General features: G+C 38.1%; 1 protein-coding gene across 1 annotated transcript in view; it reads left to right on the top strand.

The window, feature by feature from the left end:
* The window catches only part of csmd2 (CUB and Sushi multiple domains 2), a 317,300-nt gene extending 299,228 nt beyond the window's left edge, over window positions 1-18,072 (top strand). Inside the window, exons 59-71 of the mRNA XM_055218930.2 lie at window positions 249-428; window positions 3,820-3,993; window positions 4,661-4,834; window positions 4,989-5,062; window positions 5,151-5,262; window positions 5,553-5,732; window positions 7,072-7,137; window positions 7,289-7,450; window positions 8,369-8,481; window positions 9,845-9,932; window positions 12,586-12,718; window positions 12,817-12,994; window positions 15,952-18,072. Of these exons, the coding sequence (XP_055074905.1) occupies window positions 249-428; window positions 3,820-3,993; window positions 4,661-4,834; window positions 4,989-5,062; window positions 5,151-5,262; window positions 5,553-5,732; window positions 7,072-7,137; window positions 7,289-7,450; window positions 8,369-8,481; window positions 9,845-9,932; window positions 12,586-12,718; window positions 12,817-12,976 (1,616 nt within the window). The 3' untranslated portion in view covers window positions 12,977-12,994; window positions 15,952-18,072. The remainder of the gene's footprint in view (window positions 1-248; window positions 429-3,819; window positions 3,994-4,660; window positions 4,835-4,988; window positions 5,063-5,150; window positions 5,263-5,552; window positions 5,733-7,071; window positions 7,138-7,288; window positions 7,451-8,368; window positions 8,482-9,844; window positions 9,933-12,585; window positions 12,719-12,816; window positions 12,995-15,951) is intronic.
* The last annotated feature ends 210 nt before the right edge of the window (window positions 18,073-18,282 follow it).

The following is an 18,282-nucleotide window of genomic DNA, read 5'->3' as shown; positions in this document are numbered from 1 at the left end:
AACATCCAATAGCTGGTTCCTACAACAGTTAATTAATTTAAATGCACCATTTAGAGTGATAAAACATCTTGTTGCTTTAAGTTTATGAGCCTTTTAATATGAAAATGTAAATTTGTTATCTGTAAAACAGCTTAACAATTACAAATGGTTCCAAATTATCTCAATTTTGGCAAACCTCAGCCATAAACCTTTATCACACCACACATTTATCTCCTGACTTTAGTCTTCTTCTGTCCGTTCACATCCAGTCATACACTGTGGAGATCCTGGAGTTCCAGCTAACGGCATCAGACTCGGCAGTGACTTCACCTATAACCACACCGTGAGCTTCCAGTGTTCACCCGGCTTCACTATGGACGCTGATCGTGCATCAACACTCGTCTGCACCAAGGATCGTACCTGGAACGGCACCAAGCCTCATTGTAAAGGTTTGTGTCCACCACTTGGAATTCATAATAAAGTTTTGTGGCTTTCAGATCATGTCTTAACGATTTAAATGCCATTAGTATGCTAATGTGTTCCTAAAAGGTTACAAAATTATCTTTTAGCAGAGAGTCTGGAATTAATACCAAATATTTAAAACGGTTGTTGTATAATATAATGCCCCTGAGAACGGTTAAGTTCCTCCTTCACATAAGAAAGAAAAATCACTTATGAAATTTCTGTTATATCTCAATTATTTATTTTAGACATCAATGAGATTGAAATGAGAGCAAATAAAATTCCTGAATCTCAAATGTTTCTCATGAGAAATATCTCAACAATGTCTCAAACTGAGCTCAGATTTGTCAAGTTTGCTACTAAGATTTCAATATGAACATTTAGGGGCAGTTTCTAGTAAAAAGTAATGTTTTTAGTAAGACATGTTTGTTAAAACTAGTTATATTTCCTAATTAAACTAAGGCCTAGTCCTGGCTTAAAGGAATATTCCATTTTCTTAAAAGAAAAATCCAGATAATTTACTCACCACCATGTCATCCAAAATGTTTGTGTCTTTCTTTGTTCAGTCGAGAAGAAATGATGTTTTTTGAGGAAAACATTGCAGGATTTTTCTCATTTTAATGGACTTTAATAGACACCAACAATTAACACTTAACTCAACACGTAAGAGTTTCAAAGGACTATAAACAATCCCAAACGAGGCATAAGGGTCTTATCTAGCAAAACGATTGTCATTTTTGACAAGAAAAATAACAAATATACACTTTTAAAGCACAACTTCTCGTCGAGATCCGGTCCAGCGCGACCTAACGTAAATGCGTAGTGACGTATGGAGGTCACGTGTTACATATATAAAACGCACATTTGCGGGCCATTGTAAACAATAAACTGACACAAAGACATTAATTAGTATCAGTTGACATACAACAACGTCAGAACGGTCCTCTTTCAACACACTTGTAAACACTGGGACGGAGTTTTGGGTTCGTCCTCTGTGACCTCTTGACGTCATGACGTATTGCGTGGGGTCGCGCTGGCGCATCACGACCGGATCTGGACGAGAAGTTGTGCTTTAAAGGTGTATATTTGTTGTTTTTCTTGTCAAGGGTGACGGTCGTTTTGCTGGATGGGACCCTTGTGCCTCGTTTGGGATTGTTTGTGGTCCTTTGAAGCTCCTTTGAAAAAACTGTTACTTGTTGAGTTAAGTGTTGGTTGTTGGTGTCTATTAAAGTCCATTAAAATGAGAAAAATCCTGCAATGTTTTCCTCAAAACACATAAATTCTTCTCAACTGAACAAAGAAAGACATCAACATTTTGGATGGCATGGTGGTGAGTGAATTGTCTGGATTTTTCTTTTTAAAAAATGGAATATTCCTTTAAGCTAATCCTTGTCCAGGAAACCACCCCTTATCATTTAGTTATATATGAAGAGTTTGGTTCTAAAACGCAATAAATCCATTTTGACTAGTTTGGGTAAAAGCGTGTTTTCTATACCAAGAAAGTGACAAGATGAAAACCACTATTTTTTGTTACAAACTTTCACATAGCATCTTTAGGTTATAATAACAAATCCATTGTCTAATTTTTTTAAAGATTTATTATAAAAACTGATATTTTTTTCCCCAAAATGCAATAAATTTATTACATGTTTTTTTTTTCAAAATGCTATAAATCTATTGAATCAATATATAAATGTGCATTCATCTTTGCCATGTTATATTCATTTAGTTGACTAGTGGTGTATACTGATTAAAAAAACATTAATGGCATTAATCAAAACACTTACTTTGTCATATTAAGAACACTGTCATTGCTGCTGTCATCCTTGGGACGTCGTCGCTGAACTTTTTTGACAGCGATCAGCTGTAAAATGTTTTGGTCCTGCTCGATATTCGTTGACTTTGAGTAAAATAATGGAAGGTTTTCAATAAGATCCCCTGGGGTCAATGTGTTAGCATGACAGAAGCTTGATGCTGTAATGTGAGAACAGGCAACAGCCGGCATTTTTCCTTTGCCCGAGTGCCATAAATTTTGATTTTGATGCTTTAAGTTTTTTCCCCGCCACAGAAAACCACCACAGATTTATCAAGGCCATCAAAAGTATTATTTTGATTTTGTTTGTTTGTTGATCACGAAGTACAAGGCAGATGAGGAAAACTAGGATTCTGTGTGTATTTAAAGCACCGCCATTATTGTTTACAATGCATAAAATGGTGCGCTGTGATTGGCTAAGCAGATTTATTGCATTCTGCAAAGGAGGAGGACTGGCATTTGTCGCAGTTTAGAAAAAGGGGAGAAAATATGACAGAATAACACAGCGGATATCGGATTTTGCATAAAATGAAGAATTGACTTTTTAATACTGACCTGATACAATACTGATTTTGGTGACAAATTTTTTTTAAAGGCCGTTTACCATGTTTTGGATCCAATCTCTTCATATCTTCATTAATATTGCAGCTCCATACTCTAAATCAGTGTTTCTCAAACTTTTTCAGCCCAAGGACCACTTTATCTTCCAATTTTTTTCTGAGGACCACCTAACAGAATCCCACTCTAACACTCCCCCAAAAAAACAACAAAATAGGAAGGATAAGCTAAGTTTAAGTTTAATATGCAACTGTTTCAAGTAAAATAAAAATTGTTTTAAAACAAATGCAATGCTATGTTCAGAAATTATTATATGAATTTTATTTCATTTGAAAAAGTAAATGTGAAATGAGTTGCAGCTTAATATGAACAACAAACTGCACATGTGAAAAAAATGCAATTAAACATACTATAACAGCCTAGGTCCTACTTAATGTCATTCCAAATAGCCATTAGTTTCAAAATGAGGTGGTGGGTATATGAAGTCTATGGTTGTAACTATGGTAACAATAAAATACTGGAAAAAAATGTTCCCCTTAATGTCCAAAATCACTGAAATTACAGGGATTTTATACATGAAACAAAAACTAGTACATTACAAAACACTACAAAACTAGTGGATTTTAGCTGCTTTCAGTTGACGCTTGATCTTTTATTTTGACTCCTCTTTGGTTAAGCCACCAATACATTTTTACGTTATTAAAACAGAATGGCAAGAACTGATATCACAGTTTTGCAAGTGCATTAAAAATCTACTATATTAGTGACGATTGTAAACACTTGCCTAGTTTAGGTCATCTTTTTGTCCGCGGACCACACTTTGAGAATTACTGCTCTAAATGTTTAACAATTGTCTCATTTGTATCTTTTTTTATTTCTCCTAAGCAATGTTAGAAGAATCATCTGAGACTAAGTTAATACTTAAAGGAAACAAATGAGACATCCATTTAAGTGATTTAAATTATTGTTGATATTATTTACCAAACTGCATATACTTTCTCTCTTAGCTATTGTGTGTGGTGCTCCACCCAGCATCCCTAATGGGCAGGTCCTGGGGACTGACTTCCAGTGGGGTTCAAGCATCAGCTTCACCTGTAATCAGGGTTACCAGCTTTCTCTTCCAACTGTGCTCACCTGCCAGGGCTCAGGAAACTGGAGCGGAGAACGGCCTCAATGTTTTCGTAAGTGTCAGCTCAAAATAGAATTGACCCCACCAAAATGTTTCGTCCTCTTCACGATCCACAAAATTATAGCTTCAGTAATTCTATGTTTCATTCACCCAGGAACTAAAATTTGTCCTTGATGTTGTGTAATAATGTTTATACATAATAGTATAGTAACAGTAAAAATCTCTTAATGGCTAAAGGAATGGATCCTTTATAGAAACAAAATTATTCTGTATAACCGGTATAACCAGGCCAAATGGGACCGACTGGTAAGGAATGACAAGATATTGTTGCTTTGAAAGTCCTTCCTGTCAAATCCCATCATCTGATCTCACCGTCAAGACAATATTTTACTTGTATATCAAAAAAAAAAGAAAGAAAATGGAACGATATTAAGTAGTGCATAATAAATGACATAAAAACAACCCTGTTATACTATAAATTCAATTTATTTAATTAGATTGTCCTGCACTTAATGCTACTGCATAATGGTTTCATTCAGAAAATTCTTTAATGGATGTTATTAAAATGCATCAAACATGAAATTGAACGATTTTATATAGCTAAACCAGTACATAAGCTTCTTAAAATAACAATAAAAGCTATTTTGATCCATAAAAGCTTTAAAAGTACTTTATTATGCAATAAAACTTATTCATTTATAAATGTCTTCTGTCCACAGCTGTGTTTTGTGGAGATCCCGGCCTACCAGCTCAGGGCAAACGGGAGGACCGAGGGTTCACCTACCTGTCCTCTGTTTCTTTCTCATGTTACCCACCTTTGATTCTGGTTGGCTCTGCTCGTCGCTACTGCCAGTACGATGGAACCTGGAGTGGAACCCAGCCATCTTGTATAGGTCAGAAATCGATATGTTCAGGCTATACTGTATATAAGGCTCAGTCTATACTGGTTTAATCATTCATACCAGCACTGTACCTGACATAGTGATGTTATTTGATGTAAATTAACATCAAAATGTAAATTAACTCTGACTGTGTGCGTTCCTAAAGATCCCAGTCACACCAGCTGTGTAGATCCTGGCACTCCTTTGTTTGGACATCAGAACAACTCTCAAGGCTACCAGGTGCTGTTCACATGAAATCAAATGTTTTGTCAATATCTGAAACTAATTTCTTCCTGCTCATTAATCGACTGTTTGCTTGTTTTAACAGATTAGCAGTTCAGTGCACTACAGCTGTAGAAAAGGCCACCTTCTTCTGGGATCCATCTCTCGCACGTGTCTGCCCAACCTTACCTGGAGTGGCATGCAGCCTGAGTGCATTGGTAAGAAGAAAATTATACAACCGTTTCCCACGTTTGGTTTTCACATGCGAACATCATTTCAATCTGTAGTGATGAATAATGCAAAGCAATCTTTTGATTTGAAGTAATTTTGTGTCATTTGACATTTTTCTTACAAAATGCACCATCTACACAGTCTAAGATCGTTTCTTCCCTCTCCTGTTCTCTTTTCCTCTTTTTTCCCTCTCCTTTTTCTTTCCTCTCCTTCTCTCCATTTATTTTCCCCCTTGTACCCCCTTTACTCCTTTATCTCCCATCCCTTCTCTCCTCAGCCCATCATTGTAGTCAGCCTGAGCTTCCTGCACAGGCAGATGTTGGTGCTATTGAACTTCCATCTCTGGGTTATACGCTCATCTACACATGTCAGCCTGGTTTCTACCTGGCTGGAGGGTCTGAGCATCGTACCTGCAGAGCCGACGGCAGCTGGACGGGGAAACCTCCGCTGTGTGCCCGTATGTTCAGAATAAGTTACACAAACGCACGCTTCAGCTCACAAACCACAACAAAAAAGGATTTGTAAATGTTTTTATTTCTATACGCATTTGTTCCTCATGTATGAGTTTGGATGTAGCACATCTGCTACACGATAACACGTACACAATATAATACGATTTACCGTATTGCATCTCTTTGTGATTTTCTGCTCCACAAATCTTGAGAAATTGCTCAAGCACCCGTTTCAATCTCAACAACTGGCACGTTCATTATGCCATTGTTGAAATTCCTTATTAGTCAAGCGCTGATTAGCCCAATGGAATTCATTGATTTGGATTTGGACAGCCAAGGCTGGTCTGAATTGTCCTATGTTAGATTAAAGGGCTTCAAGCAGCATTCACTATTAGTACAGGAATCTCAGACAAACTGAGGTGCATTATACTCTAAAACATTTCAGAAACGTATTTCAACACATCTTAAAGCAAAGCCTGTGGGTAGGTGGTCTCCTGGTTTGTAGTGAAGGGTTTATCAACAGCACCTGTGGGAGAGCAGAGGGCAAATTGATCTTCTGACATCGAATAAAGCAATTGTATTTACTCTGTGTGTGTTTGAAAGTACTTTCTGTTCACCCAATAAAACTATATATATATAAGACTTTTCACAGCATTAATTGTGAATTAAAACCTTTTAGACAAAGAAGTTTTTAGGAACTCTTAGTTGGATGGTTCTTCTATGGCAGGGATGCCCAAACTGGGACCTGGATGACTTGTGTCCTGCAGAGTTTAGCTCCAATTTGCCTCAGCACACCTCCCTGGAAGTTTCTAGTATGCTTAGTAAGGCGGGGTGCGTGATTTTTGCAAAACACTTTGGAAAAGGCAGTCAGGCCGAGCACCAAAACACACTTGTAGCCAATAGACAATCAGCAGTAAGCGGCATGTCTACTAACCGACATCGTTGCCTGGGTTGCGTATGTGTGGGGCGGGTCTATCATAAGAAGGTCCAGATTCTATTGAGGTAGGGGCGTGTTTGTTTAGGTGATTTTAAATGTCAACATTGGCTTTTAGAGATCATGCACCCCATCTATAACTGGCTCTTTCAGGTGTGTTTGATTATGGTTGTAGCTAAACTCTGCAGGACACCGGCCCTCCAGGCCCGAGTTTGGGCACCCCTTTCTATGGCATTACTGTGATGAACCTTTTTTAACATCTTTATTTTTAAGAATGTACCATATGGGTTGGTCAACCTGATTTTGATCTTTTATATTAAATAAGTATATCTGTACGTGTGACATGATTGGCTATGTAGACTGTAACAGTGGTTACTTATCATAACTGATTATCTATTTACTTCCTACAGCTGATAACAGACCAAGCGGAAAAACTGTTGGAACTGTGCAAGAGCCACCAAACGCAAAATTACCCGGTAGGCTTCACAAAATTTATTTACAAAAGCTTTCAATGTAAGGTGGGTTAATAAAAACAATGATTGAATATATCAGTCACAGTGAACACATTAAATTGGTTCCATTTCTGTAATTTGCCTTTTTCTCACTATCACTGTGCTTTTCTTACAGTGCCAACTGGAGTGTTTGCTAAGAACTCTCTTTGGAGGGGTTCATACGAATATTTAGGGAAGAAGCAGCCGGCGATGTTAAGCATAACTGCTTTTGAACCATTCAGCAATCGGGTCAACGGCACTCTCATGGACCACAGCGGGGTACAGCTGAATCTGGCTGGTGGGTGTTCCTAAATTTTGCCCTTACAGCACATATTACAAAACAACTAATTTGTTACTCTTCTAAAACAAAGTTGTGACACTTCTCAGTGCTGTTTTGTCACTACGGTGCACTTTAGTTCACTCAAAAATGAAAGTTTGGTCATCATTTACTAAACTGTAGCAGACAATTCAAGCTAGTCTGTTTTAACATTTAGTAAATAGTCACTGAGTGAATAATGACTAAATTATGAATAATTTTTAAGGTGTAATATTGAAGTTGTTTTTCGTTTAAAACTTTCCCTTTCACTGTATCTCTCAAAGATAATTTACGCTTGTGCACATTGTCAGCAAACATACTAAATTAAAGCAAACTCAGGGTGTTTTCACGCCTAGTTCGTTTGAGCCTTCCAAACGCTCTCGGAGCAGTTCAGGGTCTATACTGTATGTGAACAAACCAAGTGATCTCAGACCCCCCTAAAATGACCCAAAAGTGAACCGAAGTCAGACCACGTCCAGAGGTACATTTCGCTTTTGGGTTCTTTTGTGGTTTGATTTCTTTTTTTCACGTGTCGTTTTAACATTGTATCAAAATAAAGTGCATCACAGAAAGCTGGGGACTTAGTTCTTATGAAGTTGTGATGTGAACAAGAAATGTTCTGAGATCACTTCAGTTCTGAAGAGGACCAAAAAAGACCTGGGTCCTCTTTTGAGTCCACGATATTGTGAACACCAATTGGACTGAGGTCACATTCGGCGAGTTCCTTTTCTGGGTCACTTTAAGTGAACTGGGTTTGGTTCTTTTAAAATGAACTATTTGTGAAAACACCCTTAGTGTAACATAATTTTAATTTTTGAGTGAGTTTGGGTCCTTATTTATTCACTGTATACTAGACAACATGCATGCACACAAACACACATGTCCTCTATATTTCTCCAGGTATTTATAAGAAAGAAGAGGCCCAGCTGTTGCTGCAGGTGTATCAGATTCGCGGGCCTGTTGAGATATTCGTTAACAAGTTCAAAATTGACAACTGGGCTTTGGATGGGCATGTAAGTGTGTTTCTAGTTTCCTGTGATCTTTTCTTCAATTGTATTAGCAGACTCTTAATACAGTACAGATGTAACCCATCATTTCCAACCGGAGACTCCCCGCAGTGTTAAACGTGGAAGAAATAATTGCTTTGATTCTTCGTTTTTTTTTACTTTTAATGGATTAGGGACGGATACATTGTTTGCTTTGAAGATAAAATGGATTTGCGGATCAAATATTTGAAACACGTAAACTTGAACACAACCAAGACCTCTGATTGGCTGATCCTATAGTGGACTGGGTGCCAAAAACATCTTACACTTGATTTCAACAGCCATGCTTTTATGTATGCGCGAGTACAACTGCACACAGGTGCGATCTTTAGAAAAGTTTTCAGTACAGTAACTTAAGCCTCAGAGTTTTCATCAATACTCACCGGCTGATGTAAGGGCTCTTGTCTAGGGCCAGACCTTGAGTTGATACACCTACTGCAAAACTCACACACACAAACACGCTCGTACCCACACCTTGTCACTCCTGGGGATAAGAGAGAACAAAGTTTTTTTCTTTTAATTAAAACGTCAGTTAAATCATTGCTGTGTAATCAAGGCCAGACGTCTGTTCCCCCTCCAATGCACTCGGGACAAGCACCAGAGAGAGTGTAATTAAAAGTGTGTGTGCATGAGAGAGAGGACCTGAAAGAAAGCATGAGATACACAAAGGTGCACTCATAAAAATAAAGGTGCCGCACGATGCCATAGAACTACAGGATATTTGACTGAATGTGGTTCCTTAATTAAACTTTGTTGCACGAAAGGATTCTTTGCAATGGAAAAGGGTTACGGTACATTCACGCGGGGCATAGCGTTAACGCTTGACGGAAGGCTTGTCTGAAGCGTGGCCAACAGCCAATCACAGTGTCCGCAACAAATGCTCCGGTGTCGCATAAACATAATTGGCTGGCATAAGGTGATCTGATTGGCTGACGCACGCAATGGCGCGGTGGCTTGAAAAGTGAGAAACGACGGCAGCGATGGATCCACAATTTAGTTCGGCAACGCATGACGTCAACCATTAAAAGTAAATGAGAAGCGTTAACGCTTACGTCCCGTGTGAATGTACCATTTATGGTTCTTTGGGCATTGCTGTTAAGAACCTTTTGTAGCATCTTTATTTTTAGAGGGTATGTAGAGAGCTGTGCGTGCGTGTGTGTGTGTGTTTGTGCATATGTGAACTTTTATGCCTCTGAAACAAATGGTGAGGTGGGAACGCAAATGTCAAACATAAGTGGTCTTTCACAATTTGTTTTGCCATGGCTCATTTTTGACATTTCGAAATACTTTACAGTATGAAACGCTTATTGTTTTGTACTTTTCTCCATAGGTGTCATACATGCCTTCCTCTGATTCTTTTGTTTACCAAGGCTTTGTAAGAGGAAAAGGTTTCGGCCAGTTTGGACTTCAAAGGCTGGGTAAGTGTGTTTTGTCTTGATGGACTGTTACTTCTAGGGAGGAACCGATACAAATTTCTGTGCCAATACTGATATTTAATTACTTTGAATAACAACTGCCGATGCCGACAGATTCCGATTTAACTTTTTGGGGCGGTCTCCCGGACAGGGTTTATAGTCCCAGACTAAGATGCATGTTTGAGCTGCCTTATTTTTTAACACCTTGTACTGATGCATCTTAACATATATGTCTTCTTTGTTCTATGAAGTCCCTCCTTCAGAAATACATATCGAGTTCTGATTGTGTCGTTTGTTTAGTGTGTTGTGATTCGATAGCAGCGTCATGTGGGTGGAGTTTAATAAAAAAACTGTTCTAGTGATGTCATTAAAGCAGGAAGTAGAGGGCTGTAGTCCTATCCGGTCGTTTGCTGTAGGTTTTGAAAGGCGGATTTTGTTAAAGAAAATAAATCGCCTGGCAGTGAATTTTTAGCTTTATCATTTTACAGGTATTATTTATGCTATTATTGCAACATTACACACTAACTAGGGTTTAAAAAAATGGGATCAGGAGGAACGTGACCTTTAAATGTCCTAATATAACTAAGGCCTAGTCCTGGACTAATCTAAACCCTGTCTGGGAAACCGCCCCATTGTGATTGATACCCAATTCACACAGCCCGAGTTCTAATGTGTTTTATCTGTGTTATATTTTATGTTTGCTATAATCTGTCCTGATCAATGGCCGATAGTAGGAAAAATTTGTGGGAAAAATTGCTTTTATCTGCAAATACCAATTATAGGCTGTTACATCGGTGCATTCCCAGATACTTTATATTTATTAATGGAATTGACAGATTTGTTGTAGTAACGTTAGGGCTTTTCACACTGTGCTTAACCCTGAATTAGCTTTTTAAAGGACACTTTTAATCCTGGCTGATGCCATGAATGAGGTATGGCACAATTTTTGTGCTGGTGCTTTTGCTACGAGTAAAAATAATCATTGCAGACTTGCGTGTCAGTATTTTCACAGATGTGCCACTGTTGTGATCTGTAGTCTTCCAATTCATGTTATTGACTTCATAAATATGCAAATAAGACTGTTAACCGAGAGTTTACGAATGTACAGTTCATGAAATTGTAAAACATGAATAGCCATGATTGAAAAAGTACACAGCAAGACATGAATTTAGATAATCCTAGAATTGAAAAAGCCCTGGGTTAACCATTTCAAGTGTGAGGAGCCCATGTATGTCGACAGAAAATGTAAAGTAACATATATATATATATATATAAGCATATGGGTTTATCTAAAGTCTGGCAGTTTCTCAGAAATAAGTCATTAACTACTATTTTAAAGGGGACATGTAACGAAAATCTTTTTCCCTGTTTAAGTGCTATAATTGGGACCCCAGTGCTTTTGTCAACCTAGAAAATGTGAAAAAGATCAACTCAGTAACTTAGTTTTGGTAAACCATTCTCTGCAAGCATGTGAAAAAATAGGTCATTGAAATTTGGCTCCCTCTGTAATGTCAGAAGGGGATAATACCACCCCTTAATCTGCACTATCCAACCACGGCACTGTCATTTAGCGCAGAGATCAGCTCATTTGCATTTAAAATGACACCCAAAATGGCACATTTTTGCTCACACCTACAAAGTGTCAATTTTAACATGATATAATAAATGATCTATATGGTATTTTGAGCTAAAACTTCACATACGTACTTTGGGGACACAAAAGATTTATTTGACATCTTAAAAAGTCTAGTGAAATGTCCCCTTTAAAGTTATACTGTATATACTACCAATGTTGCCCACAATAGCTCTTACATTTACATATACCTTTAGAAACTTAGCAGACACTTTTATCCAAAGTGACTTGCTGTAAAACAAAAAATGCAAATTGTATTACTACAGCTATTATAAGTGTTTTAGTAAGAAGAAGAAGAAAAACGGAGCCTGTGTAAATATGTGGTGTACAGCTTGTGGAGGCCAAATCGTGACTGGTCTGTCAAATCCTGCTGTAATGAAACAAGTGCGACTTCATCTATAAACGACAGCGGCCTAGACCCCTATCCCAACATCAACAGACAGACTGGGCACACAGAAGATTTATTAATATGTGGGACCAAAGTGGAAGAGTGTGTGCGTGGGTGCCCATATTCCATCATTTTGTGTTGGTTTGATGGGCTGGCTCTATTGAGTTAGTTAATTGAATCTTCTACTCGCCGACTTGATGCTGTTGGGAAGCTTTTTGGCATTGCCTGATGAACAGGTGCTCTGACAATCTCTTGTTGTTTAGGAGTGCTGCGGACTAAATTGAAAAGTGAATTCAGAGTGACTTCTTCTTTTTTTTTTTGCGGTGCATTGATATCAGTAATTAAAAAACATTGTCAAGATAATGACATGTCCCAGTTGAGTTATACAAAACAGTGGGATATGAAGTTTTAATATATTAATTTCTTATTTGTTACATGGTTTAAATGAATCTGAACATATGTTTTGACACAATGGCTTTCACTTGCATCAAGTCTTGTGGAAAGAATGAATTCTCTTTAGAATTAAATTATGTTGCTCATTTGTGTTTGTAAAGCAAAAGATTATATTTTCAAATCTTATCGCTAAACTATTTTAATACAGCTTGATTTTAATTTATTCATGTGTTGTTTTTCAGAGGGCCTCGATCCAAATAGCGAGAATCCGGGCTATAACTTTGCCTCCAATAGCAGTTCAGTGGCAGCAGCCATTTTAGTGCCTTTTATTGCAATGATCATAGCAGGCTTTGCTCTCTATCTTTACAAACACAGGTAAAGCCATTAACACAATGTGCACTCTACATATTGTTGCAAGTCAAATGATATTTAATGAAAAAGAGCATTTGTTATGTGTTTCTCCTCACTTACAGGAAAAGGCCCAAAGTTCCCTTCAATGGTTATGCGGGACACGAGAACACAAACGGGAGGGCGACCTTTGAAAACCCAATGTATGACCGCAACATCCAGCCCACCGACATCATGGCGAATGAGACAGAGTTCACGGTTAGCACAGTGTGTACTGCGGTATAGCGACCGCTCTCATCGAAGGTACGTCTTCAATTAGATATCAAACACGTTAACTTTTTTTGCACAATTTTCCAACTTAGTGACTTATTGTGAGATGGTTATCCCTCCTATATTAACTTTGTTCATGTTTTAAGAACTTTGTAAACATTTCCCAGATCTCAAAGTGTCAACATGACCTTAGCTTTCTGCATCCACATCTAAGATGCTTAATTAGGTTACTATACAAACTGGCGTGGTGTCAGGAATGAAAAGGTCATTGGCGAGGACACATAAAATCTTGCAATGTAATAAGCTAAACGATGACATGGACCTCGGGGAAAGTGAAAATAAGCAATATATTCCCACCTGGTTCTTTTGGAATGATTTAGTGGCTTCGTTTGTTGTATATTTCTGTTATCATTTCCCAAACTGCATTTTCAGCATAAAGGTTTTTTCGTTTTGGGTGGGGGGGTGCAACCAGTGAAATTTTACTTAAAAATAACAAATTTATCATCCTGGTTTTGCCCTCAGACAAAATGGAAAACAAACTGCTGAGGCATGGGGATAAGGATAGGGCAGTATTGAATTGTAATTTATTTATTTGAACCTTTATACCCTTCTCCAAGGTTGTTCTTAAATAGCAGCTAATCTGAGCCACGGACTGTGAATTTAGGCAGGATTTGTAATTGCTTTCCTGCTGTTTTCCTTGTATTTAAATCTGCCCTGCTGATGTCAGCCATTAACTTCTTTGTCATGAGGAAAAACTTTTCAAAGTTTGGTGATAGTTCTGATTAACTTTCCAAAGGACATTCGAGTTAAATTGTACCTTTATTACACAATCTGCTTATTTTAATGTTTGTCGGATATTGTTCAACCGAGAAGGGTATAACTGCAGGCTGGAGATCTTCAAATGGGGCGGGGAACTCCAAACTTCTTTTTCTCATTGACTGATATAAAAACCTGCCCATACCCAACCCTACACGCCCACTTTTGGAGGTTCCACCCACTTTTAAAGTTCACACTGAAGTTCTTTTTAGGTCCAAAAAAATGTACCCAACCCAAAATGACCTGAATCACTCTTTACCCAACAACAACAATGTAACTGCTAAAATGTGCATTTTAAATGAATTGGAAGGTCTGTTTCAACAAAAATTTCCTTACTGCCAGCTACACAATGCCGCAAGTGCTCTTGGCAAACAGAGGAGGGATTGGAAAAGGACTTGATGCACACAATTGAGATAGTTAGGGTCTTCTCTGGTCTATTCGGCAAAAACACATTCATTTTAAATTACCCGAGACCCGATGGCGCTAACATTATACCCGACCCGCGTCCAAGGCACATGTGAAACATTTAGACCAGAACCTGCTCGAGTCTCGGGTCAGACTTCGTGTTTTCGGATCTAAGTGGACCCCGTAAAGACCTCTAGTTCACACCCTAATTGGAGATCTTGGGTCTGCAGTTACTGTATATCTACTTGGTTCGTTTGTTGAGTACCTCACTTCATGCTCTCTCTCTTCACCAAATGTTTGCTGCCATTATCAGCTCCTGTGTTTAGGAGTAACTAAAAGTAGCCATGCTACTAAATGTTTTATAGTAGTTTGCCAGTAGCTCGGATTACTGTACAGTTGCTAAAAGGTGTAATGTGGGTTTTTAGTGGCATCTAGTGGTGAGATTGCGAATTTCAGCCAAACTTAATTTCGAAACGCAATGAGAAGCTACGGTAGCTTCCACAGGAAAAAAATGTCGTAGTCTGAGACAATGTAGGGACTAAACGCGCTCTGATTTCAAAGTTAAGTCAATGTAAAGACGCGTTTATGCAGATCTGGAGGTCTTGTAGCGTGAATGAGGTGTTTTGCGCGGTGCGGTACACGCGAATCCGCCTCATTTGCGCGAATGTCGCAAATTGAACGTTGTCGCGGGAAACGTGTGAGTTAAAAAATCTGAACTTTGCCGGAACATTGCACCGCATTAACCAATCAGGAGCTTGCTCTAGTAGGGATGTGATTACAGGAAGTGAGAGTCGCAGAAGGCCCTCCCATGACGCAAATTTCTGCGTTAATGTCTTGAATTTCACGCGCTGCTGTCACGCGCGAATGAAGCGAGTAAACTCAAAATGTTCAAGCGTCAAACTTCAAACGTTTTTGCCGCCTCTACCGCGTTTGGTGTAAATCCAGCATGAGGCAATAAAAACAATACAGTTCATTATGTAAGGTTTTTATACACCACTGATAATATAGTTATGTATATTATATTCAGACAGATCTCCCGGAAAGTCATGTTATAGTCACGCAAAATTTGATTAATTTTGACACCTTTTTTCGTGCCTTGAGCATGAATGTCTTTTTTGTGACATTTGCACAAATTTCTATAAATAGTTTCTCATGTCCGTCGCACGACTTTCTTTTTCATGTAATTTTATGTATTGTTTTCTCATAGTTTTTTCCTATTTTCTTACCATTGTCACTTTGGGTTGGGGTTAGAATCACTTTCTGTTACATTTTTAGACATCCTAACCAAAACCCCAACTCTAACCCCAACTCCAGGCGAGAAAAGTTTTAAAAGTGGAAGAAAAACATGTAGAAACAATACATAAAAGGACACGAACCACTGACACAAGAGATTTGTGCAAGTGTCACGAAAAAGACAAAAAAGCTGAATTTCGGGCCATGGACACAAATAAATTAATCTAATTTGGCGTGACCATAACACGACTTTCCGTGAGATCACGTTGAATATATTACATTTCTGTCAAGAAATCCTTCTAGAAGTCTCATTGCACCTTTAAATGTTTATATACAGTATTTCAAAATGCATGTGTGTATAAAAAATACAAACACAAACATACACTATATATTTAAAGAAAAACAATGTACTAAGCTTCTTTTAGTTAGTAGCTTGTAACAGCTTGTAAAGAGACTTGGGAAGTTACAGACATAGCATCTTCCCCATCGCTTCTCTCAACTTCTTAACACCTTTATTCACTTTGCTCTCTTGACAGGTTGGATATAATCACACAACCGTTCCCATGCTTACAAATGGGCCACATGGATGGACTAAAGAGGAAGATATTTTTTATTTGTAAACCAATTCCAGTTGTGACAAAAAGTGATAAACCCTGTCAGCGATGCGGTAAAAACGCATCAACAGAGAAAACACTGAGAAAAACCACATCAAAACTCTGTTCCTACATTCGTATGCTATCTCCTCTTTTTTCCCTCTGAGGGAACTTCCTGTATATCTGTGGCACTGCAAAGGGACAAATGTGACGCTCGTAGCAGTCGCTTGCCAAAAAAAAGATGAGGGATCTTGTTAGATAAAACGAGGGCCACCTATTCTACCTACTGAGGTGGAAAAAGGCTTTATGGAGACTTTGGATACGAGCAGCCAATTGAAGTCATGCGTAGTGCGTCCTGGAGAGCTAAAGCTTTGTTTTAGCTTTGTACCTTGAGTTCTTTCCAGGGAGCGCATTTTGGCTTGTTTATCATCTTTATACATCAAAGCAGCAAAATTGCAAACAAGTGCAGACTTTGTTCACATCACCGAGGACTCGCTCATTGACGCTCCCGCTATCAATTCCCCGAGAATGTAACTACACCTGAAGGCACAGATCTTGAATTGAAGTGGAATGAGATTCTGAGGCTTATTACAACACATGGATTCTACGTGTAGCACCTATCTCTGCTCATACCAGCCTGGAGGAAAGAGCGCTCTCACCATCACCATCCTGGATGAGATTGGATAGTCGGTGCGATGCTACAAGTAGCCCTTGTGAAGCTGACATCATGGCCATTATCTGCTATTTCTTTTTTGACATTGACAGGAGAAACGCTGCACACCTTTGAAGGCTGGATTTCATCTGTATTGCCCAAAAGGACGTCTAAACAGCACTGTGCATATCATCTTTATCTGTTTGGTCTTTAAAGGACGTTTTGAGTTGGGATGTCTTGCAGATTTTGCAATCGTTTGTTAGATATTCCTCATTTGATGAGGTGGATCAAATGATTTCCAAGTGCATTAGCCCTTGGAAACTTTATATAAAGACTGACAAATATGTGTCTCTTTCTGTAAAGTCGCAAGCTAAGTGTCAAAATCTAAATAGATTATGAGATTAAGAGCATCCAAATTTAAATTCACTCACTTTAATTTCAATCTTTGACATGATCTTAGTCAATATTAAAGATGTTATATTTTCACAGAATGTTATTTACATACCGTAGAAATCAGAAAAAGTGCTGGGTTTTCACAGACTGGGTCACACATAACAAGCTCTCATAAGGATGACACAAGTTTGAGTTACTTAATACGGAGCCAGCACCAAAAGTATATACAAATATTTAGTAATGTCTGTAGCTTTGTGTCATAATCTCTCTTCCCTGCCTGTTTATCCATGTCGGCCCCATGCTTAAGATAAGCAAAACAGACTTTAAAAAATTAATCTGGTTATTTATTTGCGTAAACATTGACTTAATGTGAAGGATTGAGGATGAGAGGTTTACATTTTTGGAGAAAAGTGTAGATAACTTCGATAGTGATATTTTCCAAATATTCTGGATGTAGTGTTACTTATTTGGTTATAGGTCTGTTATTCAATACTGTCTATAAATGGCATTTATTTTCAATGATCATTTAAACTCCTCTATGATCTTCCATACACTTCAGCTTCTGAAATCAATCACTGAATTATTTTTAAATTTTTAAGTAGAATTGCTTTTACGGGTTTTAAATGGCTACTTATCACGGCTGTGTTAGTACAACATTACCAAGTGCTCGTTCCAATTTCGAGTTGATAGAAAAGCAAATATTGTATTTCCCTTGGGATTTCATGTGCGAAGTATTAAGCAGCGCATAATCTTACACCTCTTTGCTTTAAATGTATAAGACCGGCGTCCATTTGTTCCTTTTGAGGGAGAATTTCATTTTGAATTGCTTTATCGGTGTGGGTGGCATGTCTGTAAGTGTTTTTAGATAGCAGACATCACGATTATTTCATTGCATTAGTTTGGTGTTTTACATTGTGTAGACGTTTTTGTCTCAGCAAACTCACAGCAGTACCATTTAAATATTTTAAATGTCTATAGAAAGATGCACTTTGCAAGTGATAAACACAAAAGGCACAAGGGCTTTAGAGTCACATCTCTTTTATTTCATATCCCATAGCTGTGTAAAAGTATACAGGCAGTCTGTGTTTAACGGCAATTATTTTTTTGCAACAGTGCCTTGGTAACTCACAGAGAGACTTTTTTTACATTTGTTATTTCTGTACATCATTATTTATTTATTACACACTGGACAAGAATTACCAGTTGCCAAGACAGAATTTCGAAGATGC

The sequence above is a fragment of the Misgurnus anguillicaudatus genome, chromosome 20 (genome assembly GCF_027580225.2).
Source record: "Misgurnus anguillicaudatus chromosome 20, ASM2758022v2, whole genome shotgun sequence".
Taxonomy (NCBI): domain Eukaryota; kingdom Metazoa; phylum Chordata; class Actinopteri; order Cypriniformes; family Cobitidae; genus Misgurnus; species Misgurnus anguillicaudatus.
The sequence above is the reverse complement of the archived record's forward strand: the minus strand, read 5'-3'. Positions and strand labels throughout refer to the sequence as shown.